Source organism: Apodemus sylvaticus, chromosome 8 (genome assembly GCF_947179515.1).
Source record: "Apodemus sylvaticus chromosome 8, mApoSyl1.1, whole genome shotgun sequence".
NCBI lineage: Eukaryota > Metazoa > Chordata > Mammalia > Rodentia > Muridae > Apodemus > Apodemus sylvaticus.
In genome coordinates this window covers 6,035,178-6,057,123 of record NC_067479.1, presented here as the reverse complement: position 1 = coordinate 6,057,123, position 21,946 = coordinate 6,035,178, and the positions used below count along the sequence as shown (strand labels likewise).

The following is a 21,946-nucleotide window of genomic DNA, read 5'->3' as shown; positions in this document are numbered from 1 at the left end:
GTGGCACACTGGCCTTTTGCGTTCAGCAAAGCGAGGCTGCGTTACCATACCGTTTCTTTTCAGGGCACACCAAAGCTGTTTCTGTCCTGCTTTTGCAAGGCACCCAATGAGCCAAGCTATTTGCCGCGGGTAGGGCTGGGTCGGGGGTGACTCGGAGGGAGGCGCAGCAGGCTGTCCACATCTGGTTGTCCCGGGACAGCACCAATAAAAGAGCCGATTTCCGCGGCTCGTCCGTGGGAGATTTGGGAGCCTCGAGCCCGGGGGCGCGCTGGCCTGAGGGCTTTGTGACTGCGGACCGCAGGCCAGCTGCTGGGAGCGGGAGACCGAGGAGGTACCCCCAGATCTGCCCGCGCGCCCTGGGTGCCCTGACCCGCAGTGGCGTGAGTTCGGGTCCGCCAGTTCCCTCAAGTGCCCAGTGGGCGGAACGGAGGCGGAGCCCGTGGGCGGAGCCTCGGGGCTGGGCGCGCGGGGGTCGCCGCCACCGGATCGGGAACCAGCGCGAGCGCCGCTGCAGCCGGCAGCATGGCTAGCACGGCCTTGGAAATCATCGCCTTCGTAGTCTCCATCTCGGGCTGGGTGCTGGTGTCTTCCACGCTGCCCACCGACTACTGGAAGGTCTCCACCATCGATGGCACGGTCATCACCACCGCCACTTATTTTGCCAACCTATGGAAGATGTGCGTTACCGATTCCACCGGTGTCGCCAACTGCAAGGACTTCCCCTCCATGCTGGCGCTGGATGGTCTGCATCCCTTCGGGACCCCATCCCTATCCCTGCCCCTTACTGGCTTTCCTGGAGGGCGCGTCCTCTTATGGACTCGCCGTGGGAACCCCGGGGGCGGGGGGAGGGGAGGCCGGGCTTTATACTCGGTCCCGGGAGGGTCTGCGAAGCCCGCTGTGTACAGATGGCTGTCCGGTGGGGCGTCTTCTGAGCCTGGGAGCCCCTGGTGGTGAAGGGTAGGATCAGTCCAGGCAGTTGTGGAGCACAAGGCTATTCCCGTAGTCTGTCTAGGACTGTAGGGCAGCAGAGCTGGTCACCCCATGACCAAAATCTGATTCTTACTAAGACGACACCGCTGAGATCCATGAATGCCTGCCCTAAGATCCCTTTAGCCGGTTCATTGAGTCTTTGCAAAACCAGGCACGAAGCAGCGGGAAAAGAACCATATTGAAGTTTTTTTGTTGTTTTCCTTAAAATCCTTCCTGCAAACTTGAGGGCTTGAGCTTCATACTTCCTCTAAGTCTGAAGAAAATAAGTAGCCCTTGCTCATCCCGGGGTAAAGTGGCTTCGAGGGCAAGGAACGTTGGCCAGCATGCATCAACACAACGACTGACTCTTCCAAGCTTTGTGCAAGCATTCTGGTCTTCCTCGCTTGGTATATATATGTATATACCATCGATGGTATATCCAAATATATATATGTATTTGCAGATAGATATTGACATAGAAAACTGGCCGTTTAGTTTCCAGAATATAGCTGCTACAACACAATGCTCGCTCGTGTTCTAGGCTCTTCCAGGGTTTTGCAAGTGACTAAATTGATTTTGGCAGAAACTTAAGAAGAGCAGCCTGTACTGCTTCCAGATTCGAGGTGTTCTCCTTTTCTTTATTATTCCTCTTGCAATTTTTATTTGCATAGCTGGGTAAATAGAAGACTTGATTCCCCTAAGACAGTGCTTGCAACAAAGAGCAAACTGTTGCTCAATGCAGAGTTCTGTGGAAGCTGGTATATGGGAATAGGTACCTGGCTTTACAGGGGTGGCACCTGGGCTGGGCCCTGCTGTATAACATAAGTAGCTGGAACACTGTTTACCGCATGCATTGCTGCTGAGTTTCCTGTGCTCAGCGGAGCGCACCTTCAGGAGACAACAGACAAGCTCTGGTTTCTACGGTTTACATTCAGGAACACAAGATTCACACTATGTTCTAGAACCCTTCTGTTTGTAATGCTATTGTAGCCTGAGATAGCCTGCTAGATAAGTCTGCTTCCTTCTTCAGGAGAGTTGGGGCTCAAGGAGGAGGAGAAGAGAGAGAGAGACTCCTTCAAGCTTTGAGCACAGGGCTGTGGTGTTTCCTTTATGCGTCTGCTGGGAGGGAGGGTGGAAGTGTTCTGTGGTTTTGGCAAGTTGAGTACTGAGGACGACATGGGACACAGTCCGCATTATCAAGACCTGGAGTTAGGCAGGCGTTGAACAGAGTGAGTTATGGCACTCATATGCATATATGTAAAATGGGCATGCTCACATGACTAGAAAACATGTTTTTAAAACCAGAAATTATATACTCCACATCGTTTAAAAATTAATAACGTCTTTGAGTTTGGTACAGATAGACAAACTTCTTAGCTGCTGCATAGCTCTCAGTAATCTGTATAGAGCAGTCCACTCGAGCCGTCTACCCCTGGTGGGCACTGGACACTCTGCAACTCTGTCCTGCTATTATTTACTGCCTTACTGAAATTCTTTATATCCACCTCTCCACGCACATGTATGTTTCTGTGCACGGCTCTACCACCAGGCCAGAGGATGCATGCATTTTAGTATCCAGCTCACACTGCCAAATTGCATTCTGCAAGCGTGCAGGGGCAGCTGCCTTGCCGGCCTCTCTTTGCCGTTGCCAATCAGAATGGCGCGCCATAGCTGTGGGCTTACTGTTACTTTTGGTCTGAGTTCCCCTTCCTTCGTGTGAGTCTGACCCTTTAGACTTAATTTGTTGAACATTTTTCTTTTTTCCTATTTATGTCTCATGACAGTGCTTGTGTTGTGTCTTGGTGTAATCTGAGCCCACTGCTTGTCTAGGTGATCTAATTTTTTCATATTGAACTTTGAAAACAGTGATGATTACAGCTACCAGTCTTTCCCTTTATGACCTCACCAGTGACCCCCTTGGCACACTGGCACACTTTCAACTACAAAAGACAAGGGTTCAGACACAGCTACTTTTTCTGCATAAAAGGGAGTTGATCCCCCTCCCCCACTACAAGTGGAACTTTCCAGAGCAGCACCTCCCCAGCTAAACCCAACTCTGCCTTCTCTCTACCTTAGATTCCCAGGGCAGATAGGTATGTTGGGAGGTGGGTCTGATATTTGAAGTGGGAGAAGAAAGCCTCCTCTCTTTGGTCTCTAGTGGCTACAGACCAGAACAATCCTATGTATTCCCCACTTAAGCCAGGCATAAGTACCAAATTAAACATGCCAAGAGAAAAGGCTGGTGACTTTTGCTATCTTGTTTTATGGGAAACCGAATGTCCTATTGGCAATATATATTGGCAATATAATTTCTCATCCTCTGGAGGAATCACTGGTGCCCCCCCCTCCCCGATTTCCCTTTGGGAAACACGAGGGGTGGCGAAGCTAACATCTAAACTGAGGGCTATGTCAGGTTACCAGGCACTCAGATCTGCGGAGAGCTCGATCTTAGTGTTGTAGAAGGGATTCTTTGGCTGTGTCTTACCCCCACGCCATTCACCCTGTGGCTATCCTGTTTTCCAGATGAGAAGTGGAGATATAGAGATCCCTAGGTAATCAAGGACACAGTGTCTACAGATGGGTGTGAGAGAGCTGACAGTCACGTCCCGCCTTCCGAATCCGCTACAACAAAAGCTTGTATTCTTCCCAATTAAACACAGTGGCTTACTATGCTGCTGACTTGCATGTGGAAGTACAGGATGCACCATTAAGAAGACATTTAACTTTCAAGGGCTACCTTGAAGGCTTCTGCAACAGAATTCATTTTGTCCAAATTACTGTTTGAAAATTTCACGGTTGAAGGGACTGGTGGTTTCTGTTTACTGCTAGCCCATATCCCTTGCAGAGCACACTTGAACTTCTCTTCTGCCTGGTTGTTTTTACCATGTGCCATCCATTTTCGCTAATGGGGGTGTTTGCCATTTCTTGCAGGAGAACTAACGATAAATTACACCTTGAGAACTTCTGGGTAAATAAGTTCATGCCTCAGCACTTTAATGTGCTAATTAGCTATTAACGGTGTCAGTAAATTAGACCTGTCAGAAATAATGACCTCCTTGACGAGGCTTTTGCTCCCACTTCTCTTGATGCTGTAAGTTCTAAGTTTGCCCTCCGGACCTGTTAAAAAGCTAGGGTAGGTAGAGATGTGCCTTGCCAAAGATAAACTCCGAGAGTCCCCTGGCCCTTTACGAAAGGCTCGAGATTCTGTAGCTTTAAGGTCCAGAAGGCCTGAGTTTACAAACCTCAGGCTAATTAACAGCACAAGCCGTTCCTCTCAAGGCTGGCAGGGTAGTTTACCCCTGGCCTTCCCCCATCACAGAAAAATCAGGGCATTTATTGTCCTTAGTGCATGCAGAAGTTAGCAAATTACCCTTAGTGTTCTTGAGCCGTGCGGAGCGCGCTGCCCTGCACACATATTTCTTGGTAGCACCGAAGGAGGGGCAGAGCTATGCAGACTGAGAGTCCCTGGTCCCCCTTCCCTCCTGGGTCTGTGCCTAGAGACCAGGGAGGCTCAGAGAGAGGAGATTTTACAATGAGGGAGTCAGGAAAACTTTTTTCCCTCTGAAGTGTAAATGCCGCTGTTATTTTCCCTGCCTTGCAGGCTGACTGGCCTGGACAGCATTTTAACCAGCCACTGTTTACCACGTAGGGAAACTCATTCCCTGTTCTAAATGACCAGACTGCAGAATGTAGCCCTTGGTAAATTCCAGACCATCCATCTGCCCGTGATAAAGCCCGTAAGGCAGCTGATGGAGCTGTGGATTATGGCGCGTAATAGAGGGATGTGTGTTTCTGTCTTTCTAAATATATAGCACACACAGAAGTCTCCCTTTTCCCATGGTTTTCCTTTCCTGGGTCTCAATGGCCTGTGGTCAACTAAAGGCCAAAATAGTAAATGAAAAATTACAAAATTAAATAATCTATAAGTTTTGAATACGTTTTATTCAAATAACTGTTAAAGTCTATTTTACTTAATTATTACCTTTTTTTAACAGTGTCTCACCAGGGAGCCCAGGCTTTGAATGGCTTTTGCCTGCTACATCATCAGCAGAGCTCTGGGATTGCAGGCCTATGTTTCCTAAGCCCGGCTTTATCGTTACTGTTAATTCTGTACTTCAAGTGTAAATTTTATCACGTATTTATAGCAAAAGTCGTGTATACATAAAATTCAGTATTATTTGTGGTTTCCTAGGAGTTTTGAAACTAACATATCCCAGGCTGATGTAGTTCTGTGGTGATCAGGGAGCCCCTTGTGAGTCCCCTTGCAGACCCTTGGACTTTGTAAGGTGGTGAGAGACCTTCTCCCGGTGTTGCTTCTGCTCCTGTGCTGTGGGATAAAGTTTGAAATAGAGTTGGTTCAGTGTTTAGTAGTGGAGACCCAGACAGCCTTGCAGCACTGTAATTGTTAACAAAAAGAGCCTCTACTGTCCTGAATCACCAAACCAAGTTTCTTTTGCTGTCTTTGATAGCCTCCTCACCAATGACGCGAACTCCTGGCTGCATTGCCCCGGCAGTCTGTGTGTACAGAGGCTGAGTGCGTATGACATTAAATAGAAAGAACAGCCACCTAGGAATAGGATCCAACCTTTAATTTCCATCCTTCTCCAGAGAAGCAGGAGACTAGCAACCTTTACTCTACAAATTTATAATTATTGGTTTGCTTGAATACTAAATAATGACAGGTGGCACTTAAGAGGGTTTTGTTCTTTCATTTTCATTATAAGGCCTAATTCCCAAAGTAAGCTTGTTGTGTGTTTATTTGCTTACTATCTTTGCCTACGCCTGGTATATGTCCCTCTCTCTGCATCAGTCTGAAACACAGTGTTGTTTCCTGCTGAAATTAAGTGGCTTGTATGGGGATGGTATATCATTTTGAATTTTATTAATTTAAAATGAGCCAGTGCCTGGCCAAAAGCCCTGCTAAAGTCTGTCATCCCCCCAGCTATGCAAATAAAATCCGTGACTGGGAAACCATAAATGGTTCAGCAGGAACGAGCTAACAGAAGGCCCTTACTTCCATCCAAACACCTGACTTCATTATAAGCTACTCTTCTATTCGGCAATATCTTCTAAAGCCCAACTTTATTATATGCAGGCTAGCATATAATAAATATAATTATATGCAGGCTAGCATATAATAGCACAGTGTCTCTAAAATAATTCTTAGATTCAGCATGGGTCACTAACAGATGCTGGCTAGTCTCACTTATAAACTTCCATTGGTATCAGGAGATTTGCCCTTTGGGAGATCTTGCTGCCCAGTTGTAAACGTTCTAATTTTACAGTGCCAGACTCAATATGGTGTCTATTGAGAAGGTTGATACACTAAGGAGCTTGAAGGAGACCAATGAGGCATGAACTTAATCATCTCCTCCAGGGTGGGGTCGATTCTACCGTTTACTAGCTCATCCATGGCAAATCGCAGAACCTTTGCATGCCTTAGCAAATACAGGAATAATATAAAGGTCTAGCCAGAGGCTATGCATAAGGTGAACCTTCAAGAGTGTGGCTCAGAACGGGCTTTTCAGGTAGATTTGCTTGCTTTCTGTTCTTGAAAGCCTTACTGTGTGCATGGACCGTTGGGTTGCTGGTTTTCCACCAAGACACCCTAACAACCCTCCCAAGTGACAGTGCAAGCGAGATTTTCTTTCTGGAGAGCTGTGCCTTCTGTGTTAACACGAACGACCTGCTCTAATTACAGGTTACATCCAGGCATGCAGAGGACTGATGATCGCTGCGGTCAGCCTGGGATTTTTCGGTTCCATTTTTGCACTCTTTGGGATGAAGTGTACCAAAGTTGGAGGCTCAGATAAAGCCAAAGCTAAGATCGCTTGCTTGGCTGGGATTGTATTCATATTGTCAGGTAAATAGTAACTTTCTACCAAACAAAGGCACTTGAGGATGTCAGTGACGAAACGCTGACTGATGTGCTTGCCCGCTGGTATTTTTCAGGTCTGTGCTCCATGACAGGCTGCTCCCTGTACGCAAACAAAATCACAACAGAATTCTTCGATCCTCTCTTTATGGAGCAAAAGTAAGTGTTTTCTTCAGCCGATGTGTTTCTAGCCCATAGAAAAATGACAGAAACAAATGCCACACATTTCCCATGTAGCTTTCTAAGATGAAGTTTGTGGGTAAGTTTGTGGGTAAGTTTGTCGGTAAATCTGACGTCAGATTTATGAGTCATCTTGATGAAAGATGCGTTTGATGACGTTATGGACACTATCCGCCATCTTTAGATAGCTCAAAAGCAGAGGATGTAGAAAAGTAAACTCATCCGTTTTACGTCACAAAATTGAAGAGAAATTCAGAAAAAGTCAGAGTGAAGTAAGAAGCGTACCAAGTTAAGAAGATGAAACTTGCCTTGGTGGTTCACTCAGAACAATAGCTGCAAAATGCTCGTCCCTCTGCCTTCCTGGCCGTGTACAGAAACTACACCTAGTGAGGTGTCTAGCCATGCCGTGGGAGGGTGCTATCCAGTCCTGGGCTGGATGCTGGGATCTGCAGCCGAGGGTTGGCATATCAGCTGGTGGGTTGGTGGTTGTTTCTGAGCTCAGGGCTGCTGCTTTTTGTAGGGTCCCCAGGATTTCTTCTTTGGATTGTGAAAATCCCAGGGACATCACATGAGAAATAGCCCACTGTATATCAAATCCTGAAACCTCACATGCAGCTCACATATTTCTATAGGAAATTGTGAGTGCACATTTGTGGGATGGTGTGGGGAGGGGGTGATTTTGCTATCAATCAGGCTGGCAATTATATTTCAGACTTGAGATAAGGATTGTAAAAATTTTAAAGGACAAGTATAGAAATAATTGGTCAAGTGGGCGTTACATTTTCCTAGTGCTTTTAGAAGTCTTCAGGGCACTGCTTTTCCAGTCCTCTCTTCAGTAAGCCAGAGTAGTGGCATTGTGTAGGTTCTGGGGATTATATGAACATATATGGGTCCCTTCACATGCCAGGCACAGCACTGATGGAGTCCATCAAATTACTTCACTTTTATAATACCCTCATGAAGAAGGACTCTCTCCTGAGAGTCTCTTGGACTAAACTAATCCACATATCAAACCAGGAGGTGGAGTTCTGTAGAACACATGTTCTATACTGAGGAACTTATAATACTAATTTCATAATTTTTGAAACTGCATGCTACTTTTTATTCCAGAGCATCTGTCATACATTTATTTTAAAATAGTGTCCATTCAGACATTTAAAATTAAGAAACAAACAAACCTTGTCCTTGGACCCAATATAATTTTTACTCTTTTTTTTTTAATCTGCATACTTTTTTATTGTATAGCTATAGTTTAAATGCAGAGATTTTGTATACATGAACCCAATACCATTATTGTATTTAAAAAAATAAATGTGATATTAGTGTAAAATATCCAACCACAGTTCAAGTTTTCAGCTGCATTATGAACAGCTTAACTTTTTGTTTGTTTGTTTTTTTGGATTTGGTCTTTTTGAGACAGGGTTTCTCTGTGTAGCCCTGGCTGTCCTGGAGCTCACTCTGTAGACCAGGCTGGCCTCGAACTCAGAAATCCTCTTGCCTCTGCCTCCCAGAGTGCTGGGATTACAGGTGTGCGCCACCACCACCCGGCTAACTTTCTTTTCATAATGTATTTGTTAGTTAGACTAGGGATCCAAACAAACACACATATTTTGATTATCAAGACTTCCAACTGTGTATATATTAGCACTGTCTCTCTTCCTTCCCCTTTCCTCTCCCTTTCTTTGTAATTGGTTGAAGGAATCAGGACTAAGAGTCTTCAGTGGGCTAGAGAGATGGCCCAGTGGTTAAGAGCATTGGCTACTTTTCCAGAGGTACTGAGTTCAGTTCCCATGACCATCTATGAAGGGATCTTCTGGAATGACTCCCACGCCTAAAACAAAAGTACATAACTAAATAAACTTTTGACAAAGACTCTCTTCAGTGTTTTCCACAGCCTAGATAATGATTACTGACCATCCGCGGTACATTTTAGTCTTTTTTTTCTGAAACTTCCACAGAATGGCTTGTTTTAGAATTAGTTCATATTAGTGGTAACCCCCAAAAACTACTGCATTTCTGTCAGGTAGCAGAATAATTTTTACTCTTTGCACATATTAGAAAAATATATCCTCATTTGTAAATATTCTGCTTACTTCTTTCTTTTTTGTCCTGTGTATTTCATATTTTTGAGATACATTCTTGCTAGGTAGCCCAGGCTAGACATGAACTATAAATCCTTCTGCCTCAGCACCCTGGGTGCTAGGATGATAGGCTCAGCTTCTTGTTTATTTTTGAAAATTAGATTTGTACAGATGTACAGGAAACCAAACAAACCCGGAGGTGAAGATTGAGATTTCACAATCTCAATAAACTCTAATTGGATCAAGGAACGATTAGACTCGAGGTGGTAAAAGTCCCATCGCATTCTAGTTGAAGGGGCATGATAGGAACCCAGGCTTCAGGTAAACCAAGTGCGCCTTCAAATGCCAGTCAATAGAAGGCTGTGATTTCCTCTGATGTTTCACTTTTTAAATCAGCACCTTTTAGAGGGTGGGTGATAGAACTTAGAAAATCTGAAGCTACGTACTCGTTGGCTGCCAGCACAGAGTTAACCTGGCTCCATAGGTCTTGAGATAAAGCAAGTCTTTGACCAGGCTTATTCACGGGAGAGCGTGTTCTCAGCTGGCTTCTCTAGAATTTAATAACTGCTGTCTGATTTCAAGTTTATTTGAGCTTGAACGTGTGTGGGGCTCACAGTTCATGACTCTGCCAACCCAGGTGAGCAGAGGTTTGGAGAAGTAGCTGTAAGAAGGTTCTAGATGTTTCTCTGATGTCTTTCTGGACTGGCATGAGGACTCTGTGGCTTTCTCGAGGTCAGAAAGCATCTCCTTCAGTTCTATCTACCTACCAGAGTGCCCCCAAATGACAGTCCAGAGAATCTGGTCCTTTCAGACCCAAAGCTTCCTGCTGTGTTGACAGTCTGAGGACGCAAGAGTTTGCAGATGTAGCTGGGAGACACAATCATGCCCCTTTCCCCACAGATGGCACATACTAGGCTACACCAAGTTACCTCTAAGTGTCTTCTCCCCGGTGGGTCCTTGGGCAAAGCACTGGAAGACAGCTGTTTGCCACAGGCTCTGGTTTGAATTATGCTCTTATACCTGGATCCTAAAATGTGCTAGAAGACAGTTCAGGCCTTGAAACACGTTTTCCTCTTGTTGGTTTGTTGATGCTGTTGAATTTTACAATACATCTCTCCAGTATTAGACCTCTGCAGAGCTCCCTGCTATCCCTGTAGCATATACACCTTGGCTGTCTAAGTTAGGAAAACACAGCTAAGCTTATCAATAAATTCCTACTGTGTGCAAGGAACCCAGTTGTAGCTTTATTCATGTGTACAACATGGGTGGCTTTGAGGGTAGAGCTGTGGTCAATAATCTTGTAGTCACATTGCTGTGTGATATCTTCAGTGGCTTCTTATTCTAAGATGCTTTTTATCCCCATCGTATATGAGAAGAATTTTCTTCCAACTTACATCTGGCAGAATCACAGAGCTTAGACAGCTCCCCAAGTTTGTGTTTTTTGCTGGCTCCCTCTTTGTGATTTTTCATCCAAGTGGTGGTGATTCTGGTTGAACAATGCCAACTCAGGAATTTACAGACTTGAAAACAACCCTTTCTCTTTCCCCCAGGCTATTCCAAACCAACTTCCTCCTTTTTATTAAAACAGAGCTCAACAAACCCAAAAGAAAAAAAAATCTATCCACCTACAAGCTTATGCTAATAGGTACCCCAAAGCAAGATTCACAACCCACATGATAACATTATTCTTACCTTTGCTTGGTTGCCCAAACCACTAACTTCCTGAACGTCTTGTTTAGTTTTCTTAAATTGTTCCAAGTCACAACCTATCGGCAGAAAGAAACTGCCTTTCAAATCAAGCAAAGCCTGCCCCCATGACCCACTTAAGAAGCAGAACAGTGTTGTCTGAGACGCTACTGTGCACGAGTGTTGCTGGGCCTCTGAGCCTCGCGCTTGGGTCTTAGCCGTGAGGCTTTTCTGTTTTCAATTTTACTGTGGAATATTCTTCATTCCTGGCATACTTGATTCGATACTTTAGGATTTAGACTATACTTAAGTACAATCTTTTCACTATTGTAGGTTAGAAATTAATGCTTGCCAGACTGGGGTTGTGGTCCAGTATAGATCCAGTGCTTAATAGGGGTGGGGGGGGACCCAGGTTCGGTCCTCAGCATAGATGGGGTGGAAGGCAAAAAGAAAGAAGAGGAGAGGGAGGGGCAGGGGTGAGGTGGGGAGGGAAGATCTACTTGGATATAAATTCTCTCATCCTGGTTTCTGGTTGAGACCCCCAACCTTACAGGTGCACAAGTGACCTAGCCAGGCTATTTAACTTTTCCCTTCCATCTTCATCATGAAATGCTGTGATATAGATGCGTATTTAGAATTACTCTGCACGAAAGGTTAACTGGAAAGTGAACTGATGTTTGTTGAAGAGGCCATAGAGTTTTGGGTCGGAGATTGATCACACGGAAGTCTTAAACACGGAGAATAAACGGAACTCAACAGTAAGAAGGCATGAGTCTGTGACTTCGCTTTGTTCAGAAGTCGCACGGGTCACCTCTGCTTACAGGAATTCCCCAGATGCTTCTGTTAGGCTAGTGAGTCTTTTAAAAATCAACCGGGATAGCAAATGTTTGCCAACTCCATTTCATTTTTACTGATTAGCCTGTGGCGAAATTATTCCTGCCAGTTTACATTGGGCTCTGGCAACTCAGCCCCTATCCCTTTACACTTTATTAGAAGTGTAACTCTGGTTCTACCTCTGAGCTGCCTTCCTCACTTGCCTCCTGGGAGATGTAGCCTCTGGGGGATTTCCTATGTGCTTTGTGACCACATTATAAATCCTACTGGTAGTTCACACTTGCTGGTTTATTAGTTTCCCAGACCAGACAGAGAGCATCATGAAACAGGGTGCATTGTTAATGTGTTGGACTTCTTGTAGTCCTGCAGCTAGTCCATGCTTCAGGATACAGCAGCGGGATAGCAGCAGCGACCGCTCTGGGTCTCTCCCCAGAGACGTTCGGAGAGAGCGGGAGACGTTCGCTTGTGGGATAAGTGTAAGCACACCGGAGGATCTGAGCCTAGAGAGATGACTCAGCCTCAAAGGCTAGGCAGGCTCACGCAAAGGTCAGGAAGGGTCCTGGGTCCGAGAGCCTGGCGTGAACTCAGCCCTGCTGAGTTTCACTTCATTCCTAAGCTTTGTGAGTCTGCAGAATGAGGACAAGTAGTTGTAATAGGCAGGATGGCGCAGTTCAGAGTTTAAAGTCGTGCCTGGTAGTGTATAATAAACACTACGGAAAAATGCTAGCTCTTATTTCGAAAGATCCTTACACACATATCCACACAGCACAACCTCGCCTCTTACAGTATTTTGAGATTAGCAATGGAGAAATGCCAGAGACCTAACAGAAGGAATATTGTTTTGGTGACACTTGGCGCTCAAGTAGAAGGAAGGTTCAAGGGGGAGGGGGGGCTCCTAACGTGCAACCATTAGGAAAACCCGCACAAGGAGAGTGTAATTTGTTAATTTCTGGTCACCCGTATCCCTGGACTGAGTTACAAGTGAGCAGCTGTTGTCCCTGTCAGGTGTTCAGAACCGGGGACTCTTCCTATCAGAACGGAGCTCACAGGGGCTCCCGCTTTGGCTCTCAGTTGCTTTCGGGTGGCCTGGCGGGGATTCTGAATGGCTGTTGGGAGCAGTTTAATTGTTCAGGATTTTTGCTTTTTTGGCTGGAGTACATGTGGACATATACCCTTCAGTATGAAGGGACTGGTCGCCCCACCCCCACAGAGACTTAAGGCTTAGCCTGAGCGTCCCGAAGGTCTCAGGACAGTAGTTAGGAATAGTTAGGAACTTCCAGCCCTGTCAGCATGGCCAGTTTATTCAGACTTCAGAATTGCCCGTAAACATGTCCCTGAACTCTCTGTGAGCACCATGACTCAGCAGGCCGTCCCTGCTCCGGATCAAGACCAGGTAAACCAACCCCCCTCCCCCCCCCACAATTATCCACCCCGCTGGACAAGATCAATAGCACCAATGCTGCTAAGGAACAGATTTATTTTTGCAACAGAGTAACTTGGGACATGAGATATTTCTACTAAATTATAATTTACATTTAGTTCCTCTGTAGATGACTTCTAAGTTTCTGGTAACTGGTAAGGTTACTCCTCGGAAGACCTCACCGGTCACCTGGTACAGTGGGAGCTGGGAAGGCACTGGAGGCAGGTCAGTCATGAGATGCTAATCTGGGCCCTGACCTCTTAGTCACTCAGTTGCTTCATCACAGTAACACAGATGGACAGTGTTATGAAGATTAAAGAGAATAACATGCCAGAAGAATATTGGTCACAGGCTACCAAATAAAAACAGTAGAAAGAGCAGTTTACATAGGTTTGTAAGATCAGCCCTCTTGGTTGCTTGGTTTTTTGTTGTTGTTGTTGTTTTGTTTTTTTTAAATGTACCTTGGAATTATTCTGACACTTACTTGCCTTTTTAATTCTTTAATGAGTTAAGTAGTAGCAACATGTTCAACTTAAAAATAAAAAATGTGAGAGTAGCCCCTTCAGTAGCACACAGGGAGAAATCGGAACAAGGCTCCTGCCATCAACACATTGCTTGTCAACTTCTAAGCCACCTGATAGCAAGTCACACACACGCTGCAAAGCAATGCATGCAGACTTGTTATGATCTGCAACCGAGAACTGGCACCTGAGGAGGAAATAAATAGAGTGCAATCTTGTTTTGGTTTCTCAAATTTGAGAATTCCCTATGAAGATCCCACAACATGGGATTTAGATTTTTGTCCTGCTTTTGCTGCTGGTTGGGAGGCCCCGGCACTGTTTGGTAATTGTTGTGGGATACCACACTGTGGGGAGGGACTGTTCGCAGAGGAGATTGGCTGTGGGTATCACGCAGAAGGCAGGTGGGCTATGGCAAGCACTGGGCAGACACAGGCTCTCAACGGCCCGCTCTACGTCAGCAACATGGAATGCGCAGTGCTAGGAACAGACATGTTTATGTATAGTCCTTATAGAATATTCATTTGTAAGCTAGGCAGTGGTAATCCCAGCACTTGGGAGGCAGAGGCAGGCAGATTTCTGAGTTCGAGGCTAGCCTGGTCTACAGAGTGAATTCCAGGAAAGCCAGGGCTACACAGAGAAACCCTGTCTCGAAAAAACAAACAAAAAACAAAAAAAAAAATTTAAAGAATATTTGTATAGACTTATCCTTGCAGTTATGTGGCCTTAGATTAAAGGTACCTACATCAGACAGTGATGATGTCTAAAAGGCTGGCTTACCAGTGGAACTATGGAATTCGGTTTTAAAGAATTCATGTGGTTAACATACAAATATACTTTGTAGATTTTTTTTTTTTTACTTTTCCCCCCAAAGCATATTGTTTTGCATTAAGGTAACTGATGTGTGTGTGTGTGTGTGTGTACATTTTAATTAAAGAAAGGACATTGTACTCTAAAAAGACCTGTGACCTTCATTAAGGTCCCTTCAGTATTCTTTGGGTCCCAAAAGGATGAGGTCTTTTCATTTGCTATTGCCTCTTATTTTTGGAGGGGCTGCTCCCCATGCCCTGGCTTTAGTGGCTCCTCCTGTGGTGTTGGGTGAAAGATCAGCCCCAGGGCACTTGGGAAAAATTCCACACCCTGTGGTTCTGTAGCCACTGAGAACTCAATGAGCCAAGGAGGGAGAAAAGCCTTTCTGAAACAGGAACTCTGAGTAGATTCAGTGGCATTTCAAATCCTCATAAACTCATTTACTGTGAGAAGAACAGTAAGAGCCCAGGTTTGGGGTCCCAGTTAAAGGCTTTAAATCTCGGCTCTACACTTTACTTGGTTCAAATGTGAGACAAGTAATTTAATCTCTCCGAGCCTCAGTTTCCTTTTCTGCAAAATGAGGATCCATATACCCCTATCTCAGAATTGTAATGAGGGTTGACCGTCGATGTGTGTTCAGATGCACAGCACAGCCTACGAGCCAGGGCTTGCGATTCCCGTGTCCTTCCCCAGACCACGTTTGTATGTATGAGGGACGGCTGAGGCCAGGCATGTCTGTCTGCACCGACATGCTCTTTGCGTTCTATTGTTAGGCTTCGTCACACAGTACTGTAATTATTTGCTTAATGTCTGACTAGTCCTACCAGACTATAGGGTCTGTGGGAGGAGCTGTCAGACTGACATCTCTTGTCCATCCGGGACACGATGAGTGACTTGGCATGTCTGTGGTGACAAAATGAGGCCAAGGAGATCCCCAGGAACTGCAAATCAGGGCAGAAATGGAGATGTGGGTGCCAGATCAGGGTGTGAAAATAAGTAGTCCCCAATTCGTTTGCTAGGGCTGATTTAAGAGACGGAGGGTGTACTGTGCTGAGTCAGCAGCCCCTGTGCACTGTGCTGGTCAGCACCACCATGCAGATCTTGCCCGCTCCAGGAATGAAGGGTGTGAACAGAGCCTTATCTAGCTCCATCTCCTACAGCAAGGAGAGAGGAGTACGACTTGAAAGCATATTTTAAATACTTCAGATCTTTCTGGTTTATTTGGGAGGATACTTTTAGGCAGTTAATCTGTGTTTTAATTTTTCTGTTGAGAAGTACATTTATTGCCCAGTCTTGGTGTGCTAAAGTCCCGTCTTCTGATACAAATGTGTCAGAGCTAAGTGGGGGCAGAGCTCTGATGAGTGTTACCATTTGTTGTACACTAGCTAAAATGTTTCAAGTCTAAACCAGTCTCTGTCCTCACAGTTAAGGAGTGGTCTGGAGTGGAGCTAGTTATTCTTCCAGCATAGGGAAGAAACTGAGGTGACGGGACCGTGGAGACCACAACGGGAGTGCAAAGCTGGCTTAGGGACAAGAGGATATTGCTCATAAAAAAAAATTGAAATTTGGATAAGAAATGTTGAAATCAGTTTCTTAGCATGACCAAGAGTTCCAGGCAGAGGTGAGGGAAACGTGCCTTGGAAACCGATTGAGGTAGAAGTTTGATTGCCCTTTCTCTCCAGGCTGCCTTTGAGTGGAACCAGTCGCTGTTTGCCATGGGACATGCAGGGATAGGCGTGGACTGAAGTCATCCTGCTGAGGGGGACTCAGACATGGCTCTCAGCAGAATAAAGAAAAGTCTGAGAGAGGAAGAACCAGTCACAAAAGCCGTCACAGCAGAGTTAAAAATAAACAGGGGATGACGTAGGGTCTCTAGATTCAACTCTAAATAGATACTACTTCGAAGTATTTGGCAAGGCTTACAATGGAAATTAGGTAGAAATAATTCACTCAAAAGTGATCTCGCTTATGTTTAAAAAAACAAAATATATTTTAAAACTGGAATGAGGGTCTGGGTGTGGGGCTCGGTTCCTAGAGTACTGGTGTAGCTAGCATGCAGGAAACCCTGGTTTTATCCAGTGCACCACATAAACCAAGGTGGTCTACCTGCAATCCTGGCACTCCAGAGGCAGAGGACGAAGATCAGAACGTCAAGGTCACCCTCTGCTACACAGCAATATGAAGTCCTCCTGAGATCTATTAGCCCCTGTCCCTCCCTGACTCAAAATTTAAAAACTGGGGGGGGGGGGGGGCTAGTTATTATTACAAACAAGGGTCATCGTTCGTAAGTCCCTTTGGTAAATTTCAAGATGGTTTGAATTAATGATGACAGAGGACAGAGGCAGGCCACTTGCAATGTTCCCTTCAGGGAGGTCTTGGTGCTCAGCCGTGCAGTTCCTGATTTCTAGCATGTTTGCTCCACACTGATCTTTCCTAAAAAGTGCAGACAGTCTTAACGGTGTTGGAACACGCCTTTAATTCAGCAGAGGCAAGCCGATCTGTGATTTGAGGCCAGCCTGTGATGCGGGCTCCTTTTTGTTTTTTTAATTTGATATATTCTTTATTTACGTTTCAAATGATTTCAAAACTCTTTCCTGGCTCCCCCCTCCCCGAAAGTCCCATAAGCCCTCTTCCCTCCCGGCTCCCCCATCCACCCCTTCCCACTTCCATGTTCTGGTATTCCCCTACACTGCTGCACTGAGCCTTTTGTGTGTGTGTGTGTGTGTTTTGGATTTTTTTTTTTTTTTCGAGACAGGGTTTCTCTGTGTAGCCCTTGCTGTCCTGGAACTCACTTTGTAGACCAAGCTGGGCTTGAACTCAGAAATCTGCCTGCCTCTGCCTCCCAGAGTGCTGGGATTTTAGGTGTGCACCACCACCGCCTGGCTTGCACTGAGCCTTTCCAGAACCAGGAGCCACTCCTTCCTTCTTCTTGGACATCATTTGATATGGAGATTATGTCTTGGGTATTCCAAGTTTCTAGGCTAATATCCACTTATCAGTGAGTGCATACCATGATTGATCTTTTGAGACTGGGTTGCCTCACTTAGTATGATGTTCTCCAGCTCCATCCATTTGTCTAAGAATTTCATGAATTCATTGTTTCTAATGGCTGAATAGTACTCCATTGTGTAAATATACCACATTTTTTGTGTCCATTCCTCCATTGAGGGACATCTGGGTTGTTTCCAGCTTCTGGCTATTATAAATAGGGCTGCTATGAACATAGTGGAGCATGTGTCCTTATTACATGCTGGGGAATCCTCTGGGTATATGCCCAGGAGTGGTACAGCAGGGTCCTCCGGAAGATTAGTGCCCAGTTTTCTGAGGAACCACCAGAGTGATTTCCAGAGTGGTTGTACCAGCTTTGTATTAGATGGATGTCTCACCTGTCAGTTAAAATGCCTACGTTCTATGGCTTAGGCAGGAAATAGAGGTGGGACATCTGGGCGCAGAAAGACTTCTGGGAGAGGAGGAGGCAGGACAAGTAGCAGGAAAAAGGATGAGGAGACAGGTGCAGGTTAACCAGCCACATGGCAGAATGTAGGATAAAATAAACGGTTATCGTTAGTTATGACCTGGTCAGAGTAGAGTCTAGCTATATGGCCAAGGTATTTGGCAGTATGAGTCTGAGTCTTATTTCTGGGAGCATGGGACTGGGAGGTTGAACCTGGACTTGACTGCAACACTGGAAGTCAAACGATTGGCTGGGGCACCCACAACTGGGAGCCTCCTCTAGGAAAGCTCGAAACTAAGAAAACCTGAGGCTTTTTGAAGGCGTGCATATTCACGGCAGCGTGGTTGGAGAGATGACCTCTGGGGCAAGTAGAGAAAGATGGTGTGGTGAGATTTCACTTCCTATGGGAAAGGCCCCCACAGACGACAGCCTTGTCCTCTGCGCGTTGGCTCAGGATGAGTCTGGAAGGATCTGAAGCCAGGCCATTTTAGGACTTTCAGGGTTTACAGGGGTCAAATGGCATGCCGTGTGTCTAGGCCTGCATTTTTTATGTGCACAATGTTATTAAAACAACATAAAAAGGGGGACTTACATCAGAAATCTGGGCTATGCAAATCGTGTACGTTCAGCATGATGGTTTTGTCAGGTTCTTTCCTAAGACATTTCCCCGCTGACGACTATGATCTGGACAACTCTCTCTTCCAATGTGTGCTGCACTCTTGGTGCGGCTGTGCAGCCTGCAAGAGCCTTCTTTCTCTTCACATCGACTTTGTTTCCGTCGTTGCCACATGGGGACCCTTGAAAAGGTCTATGGGCTTCCAGAAGCAGAGGCAGTGCCAATGCCCACCTGATTTGTCACAATCGGTCCTTGCCCCCAGCTGTCTCCTGGTTTCCCAAGGAAGTACAAGAGAGGATCACAGGGCAGAGTAGATTTAACTCCATCCTGTGAATGAAGTCCCTGAGCTGTGTGAGCACCACTGTTTGCCTGCTGGTGGCCCTGGGCTACAGAAATCCCTACTGCACAGACGGCTACAGGAAGCCCATGCTGGGTGCAAGGGTGCAGAGATCCCTCCTCGAACACAGCCAAGTGCGAAGGATCAGGGGGCCAAGAACCCCAGAGCTCTCTGCAGCTGGTTGGTCTCACACCCAAGCCAGAGTCAGGTTCTCAGAGCATGCCTGGTCTGCGTCAGGAGTAACAGAGAAGGTGCAACCTAGAGCCCTGTCTTTTACCTTCAACTCTCCAAAGGTTATTTCTGCATGGATCCGTGTGACCAATATGGATCTGGGCTCATTTTATACTGAAACACACCAGTCCCCTCACCACACAGTTTTGCAGTGTGTGTGTGTGTGTCACAAGTGATGCCTTTTCATTAAAAAAAAAATCCCAACTCCACAGAAAGAAGATGACCTACGATTTTACTATTCTCTATCCCTATTTCTTGATTGTTATGTGTAGGGTGTGCGTGTGGCTGTTCCTGAGAGGATTTGTTCTAGCTGTCTAACCACTAACTTCATCTTTGAAGGTCTCACCTTTAGATACTAGCCTTCTTCTCTGGAGAATGGCTGTCTATGTCATGTCTACATTCACTTTGTGTCCTGCCACCTAGAAGCCTGGTCACTGGTTCCTTCTAGATGAGCATCCCCACTAGACTGTAGGGGTGACGCGCTCATCTGCCCCTAAGCCTTTTTACATGGACACTTGGCACCCTCCCGTATTCACACTCAGCAAACACTTGACATTTATTGAACTGGAACAAACATGGAGGCAGACTTATTACTACAGTATGTCTAAATATCTTGGCCTGTGGAACACAAGAAAGGAATGGAGGGGAAGTGAAGGCCAAGGGCAGAAGACCAGTGCTGATGGCTTAGGCGGCCTGGTCTTCTACCTGACCTGGCCTCATCACCCTTGCTTCTGGTCAGCAAGTTGGAGAGGCTAAAATGTTTCAAGAGTGGGGAGCATCCCAGTGCCTTGAACATGATACTGCTTCCTCTGTAAGCGAAGAGGAACGTGTGGGTGTAGACCTTAGCTAGCAGCTGGGCTGGCTCTAACGCTCCCGTCATTCTCTCACAGGTATGAATTAGGAGCGGCTCTCTTCATTGGCTGGGCAGGAGCCTCTCTCTGCATCATTGGGGGCGTCATATTTTGCTTCTCAATCTCCGACAACAACAAAACACCCAGGTAGGAATGAGAAACAAAACTGCCCTGTTAAAAACCTGCACTATTCTCAATCGTTACATATGTGACAAGTTACCTGCAATTCCTGGGACTCTTGGAATTAAAAGTAACAACTGAAGAAGGTTAAGGATACAGTTACTATTTTTGAAAGGCTCCATGACTGTGTTCTAAAGCCGGTTCTGGGACTGGGGGGGTCAAGCCCAGGGGGAAACGTGTGGTCTTCAAGTTGACCTCACTGTAATTTCACACAGCCAGGAACTGTTTCAGCCGCTAGAGAGCCTTCTGAGTGTCAGGAAAACAAGCTTTAAAAAATAGTTCTGAGAAGGAACATTAGAACAAAAGGGAACATCCTGGATCCCTTCATCCTGCAGGCACGAGAGGGTTGTGAGCTAACCAGAGGAGAGTTAACCTCTTGGCTACTGTCAGAAATGGTTCTATCCATTGCCCTGCACGCAGAACAGAATCGACCCCAGTGTGTTTTACCTTTCAGAGTGGCCTACACATACAATGGACCCACGTCGGTCATGTCTTCTCGGACCAAGTATCAAGGCGGAGAAGGAGATTTTAAAACCACAGGCCCTTCAAAACAGTTTGATAAAAATGCCTATGTCTAAAGAGCTCTGGCAAGCTGCCTCCTGAGTTTGCTGCGAAAGAGAACTGTTCTCACAATGCTCCCTCCAGGGCTCTCCTGTAATTACCGCTTAAGCTGTTTTTTAAAATATAAATTTGAAGACTGTTGATTGGATGTAAAAGTTCTTATAGTTATATACTAATCATTTTCTGTTGTGCCTTTCTATAAGGGAAATAAACAGGTTATTATTACAGGATTTTTACATTTTATACACATAGCAGACACGGACACCCTTAGTTCATAAGGCTCAGGGAATGATAGCCACTTTGATCCTTAATATGCTGAGAACTTCCCTCATTCCATCCATATATCAAACAGAAGGGTGTAGACTACAGTGTCCTGTGAAGGGGACAGGATGGTCTCAGGCTAGTCCTCATCTAGTATCCGAGCCAAACAACTTCAGAATCTACCATGTAGCTGACTTCTAGTTCCTTAGTTCTGTCTGTCAGGACTGCCATTCATCATGATGGCTTGAGAACGGGCGAGTGAGACCAAGGTGCCTTTGCCCTGTGTGGACCATAAACCACACAGGCTTGTCTGACCCAGAGCACATTACCACTGGCTGAGCTGGCCACCAGTGGCGGCTGAACCTAAAGCCAGCTAAGGACGCTCTGGGGCCTGTGTGGGCCTGCCTCTCTCCTTTCCTGTGTCCCACGGGTCTGCACACAGCACTTACTAGGTCACTGAGACACTGGCCATTTTTCAAGACGTGGAACTTGATCAGGTGGTTTTGGAACAAAGATGTAGATGAATTCCTAAGGCCAGCCCTGCATGTCACTTACCCACAAAGGCAGTGCTTGTCCCCACGAGCATGCAGCTTACAGGTCACAGCACATTTACCCTTACACCTTCCCCTTAACCACGGGTGCTCACCTTTTCCTGTGTGTGCAGTGGAGAAACGTAGAGAGGCAAATGACCCCTGTAGAGACAGAACCAGGACGTGAGCTAGTCTAGGGTAAAATACATGGTTTCAAGTTGTAAGGATTGGTACTTCTGTCATAGGCTATAAATTGCCCAGAACGAGTCAAATGACTGACTACATGACTTTCCCAGAGGGTAAAAGACTGAAAAGAAGGGGAAAAAAAGGCACATTGTTTGCAGGTACTCAATGGAAAGAAAAGGAAACTTTTTTTTAAAAAAGTAAAAAAAGAAAAAAAAAACCCAAAACTTTTCCAGTGTCATACTTTGTTAAAACTTGAGATACATTTTGCTTCCGTAAAGGTGGATCATGAACCACAGACGAGCGTGGGAACAGTGCTGTGTGGGCACAAGTTTAGAATATTTTTTTTTTCTTTAGGTGAACTGGTGA

At 45.8% G+C, this 21,946-nt stretch overlaps 1 protein-coding gene across 1 annotated transcript; it reads left to right on the top strand.

The window, feature by feature from the left end:
- The first annotated feature begins 417 nt into the window (after nt 1-417).
- Nucleotides 418-21,754, top strand: Cldn10 (claudin 10). Its single transcript, XM_052190711.1, has 5 exons — nt 418-742; nt 6,671-6,832; nt 6,922-7,003; nt 19,902-20,009; nt 20,497-21,754. Exons 1-5 carry the CDS (start codon nt 523-525, stop codon nt 20,618-20,620), a joined length of 696 nt encoding a protein of 231 aa, XP_052046671.1. The 5' UTR covers nt 418-522; the 3' UTR covers nt 20,621-21,754.
- The last annotated feature ends 192 nt before the right edge of the window (nt 21,755-21,946 follow it).

Coding starts and splice junctions, on each gene's coding strand:
- Cldn10 (XM_052190711.1), top strand. CDS start 523: ATGGCTAGCACGGCCTTGGAAATCATCGCCTTCGTAGTCTCCATCTCG. Junction 743..6,670: donor CTCCATGCTGGCGCTGGATG/GTCTGCATCCCT, acceptor CTCTAATTACAG/GTTACATCCAGGCATGCAGA. Junction 7,004..19,901: donor CCTCTCTTTATGGAGCAAAA/GTAAGTGTTTTC, acceptor ATTCTCTCACAG/GTATGAATTAGGAGCGGCTC.